The 12,426-nt window shown below is 47.9% G+C and overlaps 1 protein-coding gene across 2 annotated transcripts in view; it reads right to left on the bottom strand.

Annotated features, from left to right (window-relative positions):
- Window positions 1-12,426, bottom strand: part of SLC39A11 (solute carrier family 39 member 11) — a 549,521-nt gene that overhangs the window by 271,207 nt on the left and 265,888 nt on the right. The window contains exon 5 of one of the 2 annotated variants that reach the window (XM_033962153.1): window positions 11,160-11,304. In XM_033962153.1, coding sequence (XP_033818044.1) covers window positions 11,160-11,304 — 145 coding nt within the window. The remainder of the gene's footprint in view (window positions 1-11,159; window positions 11,305-12,426) is intronic. The other variant, XM_033962155.1, reaches the window with a different exon arrangement.

Below are 12,426 nucleotides of genomic sequence, written 5' to 3'. Positions count from 1 at the left end.
ATCAGAATCATGGTGGCATGGTCGGACTTCAGCTTGACCAGAGTCTTTTGAATGAGAGGAAACGGAGGAAACGCATATAGAAAGAGATTCCTCCAGTCCAGAAGAAAGGCATCTGCCTCGAGGCGATGCGGAGTGAAGATCCTGGAGCAGAATCAAGGCAGTTTGAAGTTGTGGGGAGCCGCAAAGAGGTCTATCTGAGGCGTCTCCCACTGAGAGAAGATCTGATGAAGGGGCTTGGAATGGAGGGTCCATTCGTGAGGCTGGAGGAGACGACTTAAGTTGTCCGCCCCCTGAATGTAGACAGCTTTGAGGAAGGTGTTGTGGCGAATCGCCCAATCCCAGACTCTGAGAGCTTCCTGGCAGAGGGAGGCCGATCCCGTGCCCCCCTGCTTGTTGACATAATACATGGCGACCTGATTGTCCGTGCGAATGAGGACCACCAGGTCGTGAAGCAGATGTTGAAAAGCTTGAAGAGCATTGAAAATCGCCCTGAGTTCCAGAAGATTGATATGGCACAGCCGGTCCACACTGGTCCAGAAGCCTTGAGTGCGAAGACCGTCCAGATGAACTCCCCATGCATAGGTCGAGGAATCGGTCATGAGAACCTTTTGGTGGGGAGGAGTGTGAAACAGCAAACCTCTGGATAGATTTGAAGAGATCATCCACCAACGTAGAGACTGCTGAAAAGCAGGAGTGACCAGGATGTGACGAGTCAAAGGATCTGACACCTGTGTCCATTGAGAAGCCAGGGTCCACTGAGGAATTCTGAGGTGAAGTCTGGCAAAAGGAGTCACATGAACCGTGGAGGCCATGTGTCCCAGGAGAACCATCATGTGTCTCGCTGAGATGGACTGGCGAGAAGACACTGACTGACAGAGATGAAGCAGAGCATCCAGGCGCTGTGGTGGAAGGAATGCTCTGAGTTGGACAGTATCCAGAACTGCCCCGATGAAGGGAAGAGACTGGGTCGGTTGCAGATGAGATTTTGGGAAGTTGATCTCGAACCCTAGGCTCTGCAGGAACCAAATAGTCCGTTGGGTCGCCGAGATGACCCCTGGAGCCGAGGCAGCTTGATGAGCCAGTCGTCGAGGTAGGGAAACACCTGAAGATCATGGTTCCGGAGTGCAGCGGCCACCACCACCAGACACTTGGTGAAAACTCTGGGAAACGAGGACAGGCCGAAAGGAAGCACTCGATACTGCAGATGTAGATGTCCCACCCGAAATCTGAGGAATTTGCGAGAGGCCGGATGAATGGGTATGTGAGTGTAGGCCTCTTTGAGATCCAGAGAGCATAACCAGTCGTTCTGCTCGAGGAGGGGGTAGAGAGAAGCTAGGGTCAGCATGCGAAATCTCTCCTTGACTAGAAACTTGTTGAGCACCCTGAAGTCCAGAATAGGACGCAGGTCGCCCGTCTTCTTCGGAACAAGGAAGTACCGGGAGTAGAACCCCTGGTTGTGTTGGTCCACAGGGACCAGCTCAACGGCCCGAAGCCGGAACAAAGCCTGAGCTTCCTGAAGAAGAAGGGCGGTCTGGGTCAAGTTGGAAGGATACTCTCTTGGAGGATGGTCTGGGGGGACCCGATGGAACTGAAGAAAGTATCCCTCCCTGATGATGGTAAGGACCCAAAGGTCAGTGGTTATAGCCATCCATCGATGGTAAAAGTGATGGAGGCGACCCCCAATTGGAAATACAGGGGAGAGCAGAACGGTGTTGGTTATGCTCCCAACAAAAGAGTCAAAAAGGCTGTGGAGCCTTGGGAACAGCAGAAGGCTGAGGTTTTTGTTGAGACTTCTGCGGGGGCTGTCTCTTCGCTGGTTGCCTCACAACGGGAACCTGCCTGGGAGTGTAACGCTGCTGATATATCAAGGGCGGTCGAGCAGGTCAAGACTGAGCAGCTTAGGCTTCGGACGAAGGATGGACTGGAATGACTTCTCATGGTCCGACAGCTTCTTCGTCATGGTCTCAATAGACTCATCAAACAAATCTGCACCTGCACACAGGACGTTGGCAAGCCTGTCCTGGAGGTTCGGGTCCATATCAATGGTCCGAAGCCATGCCAAGCGACGCATGGCTACAGAACAGGCGGCAGCCCGTGCCGAGAGCTCAAACGCATTATAGGTGGATTGCATCAATTGAAGACGCAGCTGGGACAGCGAGGCGACGACCTCCTCGTATTCAAAACGAGCTTGAGATTCGATGTAAGGCATAAACTTCCGAAGCACTGGAAGGAAGAACTCCAAATAGGTGGCAAAATGGAAGGTGTAGTTGAGAACTCGGGAAGCCATCATCGTGTTCTGGTAGATGCGCCTCCCAAACTTATCCATGGTCCTCCCCTCTCGGCCCGGTGGCACGGAGGCGTAGACCTGAGACGGATGAGATCGCTTGAGGGAGGACTAGACCAACAGTGACTGATGGGAGAGCTGGGAGCCCTCAAATCCCTTATGATGCACCGTGAGATACCTGGCATCCAGCTTGCCAGGAACGGCAGGAATGGAATACGGTGTTTCAAAACAGCGCATGAAGGTTTGGTCGAGGAGCTTGTGGAGAGGCAAGCGAAGAGACTCAGCAAGAGGATGAGGCAGATGCATGGTATCCAGGTATTCCTTGGAGTAGCGGGAACCCGAGTCCAAGGTGATGTCGAGATCATACGCCATTTGTCGCAGAAAAGATGAAAAAGACAGCTGGTCCGCCAACACAGGACGGTGAGACGGACTTGATGAAGTCGAGGCCTCCTGATCCAAGGAGACATGGGATCTACAAGGAGAGTACGACCTGAAGGTATCCTCGAACTCCGGGCCCGGAGGAGGGGAGACTTCCGAAGATGAATACGAGGAAGCTTCTTCTGAGGCGAGACTGTAGAATGCCTGGACGAATGCCGCGAAGAATGCCTGGAGCGGTGCCCCTCCCTCCGTCTCGAAGGAGATCTGGAACGACAACGCCCAGATGGTTCCACAGAGGCCTCCAATGAATAGATGGGGCTGGAGGCCGTAGAGCGAAGAGGAAGATGGGCCGACGCCTCTCGAGCAGCATTCCATGGGTCGAGAGATGGCTTGGCAGGAAAGGGGCTTCGGAAGAAGTCCTCCCGACGATGCTCAGGGCTTCGGCTATCCGGAGGCAAATCACAATTGTCATCGCCCAAGACTGGGATGGGTTCCAGAGGTGGCATCTCACTAAACGAAGCACGCCTCGATGAACTGGCGGCCAAACGTCGAGCCTCCTCGCCAAGCAGCGAGAGCGAGTGGCGAGGCGGAGGAGGAGGAGGCGGCTCACTCCCATGAGGAGGTTCCGCATGCCCATGCTGGATTGTGGCAAGCCACTTGGGCCCCATGGTAGTCATGATCTCGATGAATTGGGCCTCCAGGGCCGACTGCAGCGAAGTCGACAAGGGGGGAGCCGCAGCTGAAGTGGGACCCTCTGTACGGTCTTCGCGGTCCCGTGTGGTCGAGTGCTTAGCCTTAGAAGCCTTAGGCACCTTAAGAACCACTGGGGGAATGGTCTGAGGAGGTACCTGATCTGAGGAGACCGAAGAAGGCACCAGAGTAGGAGGCGGGGTCGAAGCCGGAACGAAGGAGGCTGGCTTCAACAGACCCGATGCAGCAGGAGTAGATGACGACTTCGCAGGCGAAGGTGAAGCGCTGGTCGAAGTCAAAGGTTCCTTGGAAGCATCCATCGCGAACATCGACTCCCACAGGAAACAGCGACGCTTGAAAGCACGTGCTGTTAGAGTGGAACAAGGCCGGCACGATTTCGGAAGATGCTCAGGCCCGAGACACTGTAAACAGCGTCGATGCGGGTCCATCAACGAAATCGCACGCTGGCACTTGATACACTTTTTAAAACCGGTAATAGGCCGGGACATAGGCCGAAATAGCTCCGCCACTAGATCGAAGCAGCGGGGCCCCAGCCACGCAGCCAACCCGGTTGAATCTACGGGGAAAAAATTTTTTATTTTTTTTTAATAAAATAAGAAAACGACAAAATAAAACACACGATTAAGAGAAATTAAACTCAAAACCGCGGCACTAGAAGGCAAGAACACGGGTTCACTCAGCGCAGAGAGTTGAAACAAAACTTCTCAGCTCCGCGGAAAGAAAAGAACTGAGGAGACACGCCCGGTGCATCGGGCGGGAAGGCACTTGCGCATGCGCGGTGCGGGCATCTCGAAACTTCTGAAGTTTCTTCAAGCAAGTATGCTTGTGAGACGTCCGCATCGGGGCTCTGTCGGATGACATCACCCACTAGTGAGAATACCTGCCTGCTTGTCCTGGGATAATGTGCTTTTAATACACGCAGGTCAACGCTACCAGCACCTCCAGACTTGCTGGTAATTTTGAAGCGTTAAAGGCATCACCCAGCAATGTCTGGGCATCACCTGGAGTGCTCATTTTAATATTAATGAGCTCGTTGTACTACATTTCCATACTATTCTCGGCGGCTGCTACGGGACATGAAAAAGGCCACGCAGAGCCATTTTGTGCACTGGACGCACGTTAGAACTGGTTCAGCGTGAAAGTTAAAGGCACAGTAAGTTTAGAGCATTAGGGTCTTAGGTGCCCAGTTATAGTGTCCAAGTGCGCTAAACATGCGTAACCGCTGTTTTACCCCTGTTCTGGCACTCAACCACCATTATCTGCCATCCTGGCACCTAAACTGATGCACTAGATTGAATTAATCCCAGAATGTCTTTATAGAGATGAGCAAGAGCTGATAGAGACAACAGAAAGAGCAGACAAACCAGCCAATCTTAGCATTTCCACAAGAAGACAGAGAAATCCCGAAGGGCACCCTTTATGGCACCCAACGCAGCGCTCAAGTTCTCACTGCATGGCCTTTGCGCAATCGTTTTCAAACGCTGTCTTCTTCTGGAAAAACGGGAGCCATTACCAAGTGTGAAAGACCAAAGGAATGAATCAGTGAAGAGAACAAGCCCTGCAATGATTTGTTTTGTTCAGCCGCAAGATGAAAGAGTCATCAGTATCTTTAAGCCCCTTCCTTCCTCAAAACCACTTCCATACCTTCTCTCGTCTACACAGATCCACGGCACTTATGCACGGGATGCATCACAGACCAGCTGACCAAGGAGGATGTGGAACTTTGCACTGCTCATCCCCCGAGGGACTCTCAAGGGACTCTCTGTGCTAGTGGACTTTGATCTCCTCTGGAGATGACGACTCCGTCCCTCTCCTCAACCCCTCCCAGACTGGAGATGGGGTTTTAGTAGTGCTGCCCGATTCATGATTCGAATCGGTTTGTTTTTGTGAAAAACCGGACTCGCCGATTCAGCCCCGATTGAAGTTCATTATTTTTTTCATCGCCGGCTGCCAGACTCGTTCCCATCTCATGTAACTTCCGGTTTTGTGAAACCGGAAGTTACATCAGAAGAAACGAAAGGACGTGGAAGCGTTGAGGGAGGAGCGAGCAGACCTCATGCAGTGGACCTCAGAAGCAAACGGTATTTTTTGCTGGCTCTCTCTCCGCATTCCTCCTCTCTTCCCCGCGATTCCACATCCAGTCGAGTAAGTATATGAACTGGCAGGGAGGGCTGAGAATCGGCAGGGGGGGGCTGAGAATCGGCAGGGGGGGCTGAGAATCGGCAGGGGGGGCTGAGAATCAGCAGGTGGGGGCTGAGAATCGGCATGGAGGGCTGAGAATCGGCAGGGGGGAGCTGAGAATCGGCAGGGGGGCTGAAAATCGGCAGGGGGGGCTGAAAATCGGCAGGGGGGGCTGAGAATCGGCTGGGGGGGGCTGGGAATCAGCAGGTAGGGGCTGAGAATCGGCATGGAGGGCTGAGAATCGGCAGGTGGGGGCGAGAATCGGCAGGGGGGCTGGTGAGTCTTGGCTGGGGATGGAAGCTGGGAATCGGCAGGGGGGCTGGGGATGGAAGCTGGGAATTTTTGATATGATATTGCCTTGGTTAAATAAAATGTTTAAACTTAAAAAGCTGTGTCATTAACAGTGAATCGAATCGAAATATTTTTCTCTGAATCGGGCAGCACCAGTTTTTAGGTTTACATTCATTCCCTTTGACTGCTTAGTTTAGCAATATCAGGAATTGATTTTTAAAAAGATATTTTTCAGATTGCGGCGTTTCAATAGAATTCGACCGTATTTACCTGCTGGTACATTTTGCAGTCAATGGTATTATCGTGTCTGATCTTGTGCTTTTGGGCCTACCAATAACTCTGTTGAGTGCATTACAGGTTGCTCAAAACTCAGTGAGGTTAGGACTCTTTTTCCACTTGGAAAGGAATGAACATGTCTCAAAATATTACGTGAAGCTATACTGGCTGAAGTTAGAGGACTGTATATATTTTAGACTGCTTGTAATGGTTTATTTGTGATATGCACGGCCTGGCTCCTGCAAGTTTGGAAGGTATTAGCCAGGCTTAAATCCAGCTATCCAAGTTATGTTCTGTCTACCATGGTGACTTGTTTGTGCCACCCGTAAGGGAAATGAGACGGAATAACTCATGTGTAAGCATGTTTTCCTGCAGGAATGCAATCGGCTACATTTGTACATTAGAAAGCAATGTATGTAATTTTGATGCTTTGAAGTTATTGAAGAGACATCTTTTCTATAACATGAAATAAGGGTATTAAGGCATTGGCAATTGTGTCACTTATTTCTTTCTTTTATAGATATTTTTTATTGTGTATGTTTAAATGGTGAGCCACCTTGGGAAAGTCTTCCACTGATGTGAGGAGAATAAAGTCTTCTATAGCGGGGACACACGAAAGCAACAAGAGAGACTTGCAGGAGTCGGTGTGGTCAATTTATAACGCAGGGCTCTGCCACATGAGTGTATCTAGGGGGAAAAGGTCCCAAATGTTGAGAATTGCCAGATTTTCATGTCTTGGGTCTATAGGCAGCCTGGAAAGGTTACATGTTTGAACTTCTGCAGCTTTTTTTTTTTTAATAGTTTTTCACAAAAAAGGCTAAGATTTGGACTGGTTTACAAATTATTTGCTCTACACTTCTCCCTCCATATTCGCAATTTCAGCAATCGCGGTTTTGATTATTTGCGGTTTTTAGCTTGCTGACTCCTCCCCCCCCCCAAATTACATCAGCTTGCATAGAGAAATTGCTGATTCCAAGCGTTTACAGAGAAAATCGCCGATTCCCAGTACTTTCTTCACCGTGTTTTGCCTCTCCTTCAGGAACAGGCCAGGTCTCCCCACCGTGTTATTCGCGGTTTCACCATATTCATGATGGTTTTTAATAGAAAACAGCGAACAACATATGAAAAAGTTATTCGCGGGTCTGTTAATCCCCTATCACAGCGAATAACTCCATCTATTTAAGTCTAACCAAAAAAAGTCTCCAAAGACTTCGGGGAATTCAGAACACTGCGGCCAAGCTGATCGTCGCAAAAAGCAAATTTGATCATGTTTCCCCACTTCTGTCCAAACTTCACTGGCTTCCAGTAATTTCCAGAGTTCATTTTAAATGCGCCTGCCTAGCTTTCAAGATCTTACACTGCATCCTCCCTCCCCTAATTCCACTATCTTGGAATTCCTCGAGTCCCGACACCACCAGGTCCACACAAAAATTTAAACTATCCTTCCCCTCACAGGGCTTTGGAATAACCTTTCTGCCCCACTACAGAATCTGGGCTCCTTCCAACTATTCCAAAAGCATCTGAAAACTAGGCTATTCTCAAAAATGTAAGGCTCTCTTCCCCCCTATGCTCAACCTCCAACCCCATTATGCTGTTCCTTCCTTATATTAAGCTTTTGTAAACCATGCCGAGCTCTATAATTATGGAGAGGATGCGGTATATAAACTTAAGGTTTAGTTTAGAATTCATTAAAACCTCTTTTTTTTGGTTTTGTTTCTGGTGAACTGGGCTAGCTCAAGACGTTATGGCTCCCCAGACCTGCTTCTGTTTTGGCACTTGCACTGGACCCACTTTTGTTTTGATGCCCCCACCCCTTCAGGCCAGTTCCCTCCTCCCTCCTCTGAAGCTACTGTCCAGCCCCGATGGCATGCAGCTTCGTAGGCCAGCTACCACGAAGAGGGAATGCCAACATCAGTATCAAGCAGCAGCACCAGGAGGGAGGAGGAAGTGCTGGCATTTCCCGCTTCCCTCCTTTAATGCTGGCCCTCCCACCTCGAGGCATCTGGCTTATGAAGTCACATCCTGTTGAGACCGGGCACCAATGTTGGAGGAGAGATGAGAAGAGTGTTCAAGCCATATCTTGTAGCTTAACTTTTGGGCCAGTGATGTCACAGACCCTGGCGTTTGGCACTCCTTAATGCACCCTCATCTGGTCCACATATTAAGCTGGACTTGCTGGCGACTTTAGTCTCCTTTTCCCAGAGATGGTCACATATGTGTCTGCTTATGTTTAAGGTAAACCCTAGAATGGCTTAAGCTGCTATGGAATAGATTGTATGTATAGCCACCAGGTCCGACAGCCCACAATAGAACATTTGTATTCTGGCATTTCTATTAGGAAAGTACAATGTTCAGCCTTATCAATCAGTCCAGCGAAATGAATGGCTAAACATCTGGAATGAATTGCTCGAGGTTGTGGTAACAGCGGATACTGTAGCTAGTTTTAAGAAGGGTTTGGACAATTTCCTGGAGGAAAAGTCCACAGTTTGTTATTGAGAAAGACATGGGGGAAGCCAGTGCTTGCCGTGGATCGGTAGCATGGAATGTAATGTAATTTATTTCTTATATACCGCTACATCGAATGTTGCTACTCTTTCGGATTCTAGAATCTTGTTACTCTCTGGGATTCCGGAATCTTCCTATTGTTTGAGATTCTGTATGGAATGTTGCTACTCTTTGGGATTCTAGAATCTTGTTACTCTCTGGGATTCTGGAATCTTGCTATTGTTTGAGATTCTGTATGTAATGTTGCTACTCTTTGGGATTCTAGAATCTTGTTACTCTCTGGGATTCCGGAATCTTCCTATTGTTTGAGATTCTGTATGGAATATTGCTACTCTTTGGGATTCTAGAATCTTGTTACTCTCTAGGATTCCGGAATCTTGCTATTGTTTGAGATTCTGTATGGAATGTTGCTACTCTTTGGGATTCTAGAATCTTGTTACTCTCTGGGATTCCGGAATCTTGCTATTGTTTGAGATTCTGTATGGAATGTTGCTACTCTTTGGGATTCTAGAATCTTGTTACTCTCTGGGATTCCGGAATCTTTCTATTGTTTGAGATTCTGTATGGAATGTTGCTACTCTTTGGGATTCTAGAATCTTGTTACTCTCTGGGATTCCGGAATCTTGCTATTCTTTGAGATTCTGTATGGAATGTTGCTACTCCTTGGGTTTTGGCCAGGTACTAGGGACCTGGATTGGCCACCGTGAGAACAGGCTACTGGGCCTGATGGACCATTGGTCTGTATATTTGTGTATTAAACAGGGCAGCTTAGATCGACTGCAGCTAATACAGAATACAGTGGCCAAACTTATCTTTGGAAAGAGAAAGTACGATCATGTGTCCCCGTTGTTGAGAAAGCTTCACTGGCTCCCAGTTTGTTATAGGATACAGTTTAAGTGTGCTTGTGTCATTTTTAAATTCCTCTATGGAATATTTGATTCTTCAATCCCTCTGTGCTGGAATGCTATTAGATCCTGTCATTCAAGGATTACAACAATTTATAAATTATCATTTCCATCCTCTAGAGAACTTCAATGTGCCGGGAAACTCAGCAAAATTTTGTCATTTAAATTGGTGGAAATTTGGAACCAATTTAAGACTGTTAAGTCAGTTACAGTAATTTCGGAAAGATCTAAAAACTTGGTTGTTTACGCAATAATTATTCGGACTATTTAAATATCTATCTCATCCTAACTAATAGTAGTCTCTCTAGTCGATCTACTAGATGTTATCTTAGTTTTAAATTGAAGACTAGATTAGATTAGATTAAGGCTATTCTTATGTTATCTGGATTTCAGGATGTCCCCAACGAACCTGCATCAGGAGATCTGCGTGCGCCACGTACATACGCCAATCTTTCTTATGTATATTCCTTTTGGATATGCTAGAAACCTAGTGGTTGAGCAATTATTTAGAAATGAATGCGAAGATGTTTGTCGCACAAGACAGAAAGGTCTGGCAAAGAACGTGCCCCCCCCCCCTATGAAGTAGAGTGGGGTGCAACACCCACTAGCCAAAAAGACCCAGTGCAAAAAAACAGGGATTCACATGAACCACCTCCCAGGGTGTCGTCTTCCTAGACGGGGCTTCTAGTTTTAATTAAGATTCTAATTACCGTATTTGCCGGCGTAAAGGATGACTTTTCAGTACCTTAAAATCCTCCCCAAAGTCGGGGGTCGTCTTATACGCCGGGTACTGTTTACATGCCCTTACTTTACATGCCCTAACATCTCCTTCCTTACCTCCTTATGGTGCTTACGGTACTAGTAAACCTGCCGGGACATCAGCGGGGCCATGGAGGGACATCAGTGTGACAAGGGTGCCAGCTCCTTCATCCTGCGCAGCTGGAAGCAGCGGCACTCTGGCCCCACCCCTTTTCTCTTGACTACGTCTCTCGCACATGCGGCCGTGTGTGGAGTCTAGCCCTTAAGGAAGTTGCGGGGGCGAACAGGAGGCTTTTGAAGGCTTTTAAAGGGAAACTGTCATGCCAGCAAACTTGCTAGGGACTTGCCCGGCACTTGCTCTCTCCCTCTATGTGTTATCTTCCTTCTATCATTGACCGTTTCAGTTTGGTTAACAGTTTAGAAAACAAATAGCATGGCAGCTCCCATGGGTTTATTGTTCTATTCAGCTTTAGTGAATTAATTAAAATTGTTGAAATAAATTCTGATGTTCTTTTAAGTTTTATTTGTTGTGCAGAAGGTGTGCGGAAGAAGGGGTCGTCTTATATGGCGAGTATATAACAAACTCTATATTTTAACTGTAAAAGTTGGGGGGTCGTCTTATACGCCGGCAAATACGGTACTGTTAATAAATTGAAGCTGAGGAGCTGTGGAAGTGGTTTTGAGACAAGGTCAAGGGACTGAGGACAGAAGCAACACGTCTGCAATTTGTGAGGGTGGGTAGGAGAGGGAAGGAGAACAGAAAGAATGGCGTTGCCTAAATAAATTCAAAATTCCAGAAAATGAAGGAACCACACATCCCAAATCTGAGAAAAGCGGAACTTTGGCTTGGTATATGACAAGGCGCTTGCCTGCAGAAAGTCCAGTTCTACCTATCCGGATGGAGAGTTCGGCGTCTGTGGCCTGCAGATGAAGTGGCTCGCTCTCATCCTTTTCCTTCACGGGCCTGGGGTGGTGCTGCAACGTGAAAGCTGCACGGGGGTCCTTGTCCACACCCTGAAAAAGAAAGCAAGAGGAGAACGTGTTTGGAAGAGACCTCTTTTCATCGTCACATGCGCGTTCTCACATAGGACTAGCTGTGACGACGAGAGAAACAGGATGTTATCGGTTACTATGTAATCCTTCTTTACAATACAGGGGAGAAAAATTGGGTCACATAAAAGACAAATTAAGACAGGTCATTATGCCCATCCGAAGTGGTTAAAAATCAATTTTGATCCTTCTGTCTTAAATCTATCACAGAAACAGAAGTCATCCATTATACAGTGCAAAATACCTGTCTCCTGGAAACCAGGGCTGTGCAGCTGCCTACCTGAGACAGCCTGTTCCCCCATCTTTAGCAGAGAAATGGACATCAATCCAGGGAAGTACAAGGCAGGAGAGAAAGGACAGGTCAGGCGGCTCTAGTAGGATTTTGCCAACAAAAGCAACATTAGCAAATGTCGTCCCTCCACTTCTAGCTCACTTAATGAAGGGGAGCAGGTCCCTGGAGTAGAGAATGACACGGGGACAAATTTTTCCATGTTCCCATGGGAACTCATTTTTCTATCCTTTCCTCGTCGAGTTCTTTTCCTGTCCCTGCCCCATTCCTGCAAGCTCTGCCCTCATCTGCACAAGCCTCAAATGCTTTATAATCATATGCTCGAGACTTGTGTGGTTAAGGCAGAGCTTACAGGAATGGGGAAATTGAGTTCCTGTGGGGATGGGGAAAAATTTGTCTCCGTGTCATTCTCTACACTGCACCTCTCTAGAAATCAAAATGTGGTAAAAGTGAGCCAAGTAAAGGACAATGAAGCCATTGTGACATCACTGATGAGGTTGGCTCTTATTGGTGGAATGAGGCATTATGACATCACAATGCCAAATCTGGTTATCAGAGGCTGAGACTTCACACTATTTATTCAGGTTTCAAGCTTGTTCTCCCAAGTACAGAATGGTTTGGGGGACAAGTTTTTCCCCATCCCCGCAGGAAATCAGTTTCTCATCCCATCCCCATTAGTTCTTTTCCTGTCCCTGCCCCATTCCTGCAAGCTGCATCCTCATCGCACAAGCCTCAAACACTTTAAAATCATACTACCACAACTGGACTACTGCAACTCCATCTACATGGGAATCAAC

This window comes from Geotrypetes seraphini, chromosome 10 (assembly GCF_902459505.1).
Source record: "Geotrypetes seraphini chromosome 10, aGeoSer1.1, whole genome shotgun sequence".
Taxonomy (NCBI): domain Eukaryota; kingdom Metazoa; phylum Chordata; class Amphibia; order Gymnophiona; family Dermophiidae; genus Geotrypetes; species Geotrypetes seraphini.
The sequence above is the reverse complement of the archived record's forward strand: the minus strand, read 5'-3'. Positions and strand labels throughout refer to the sequence as shown.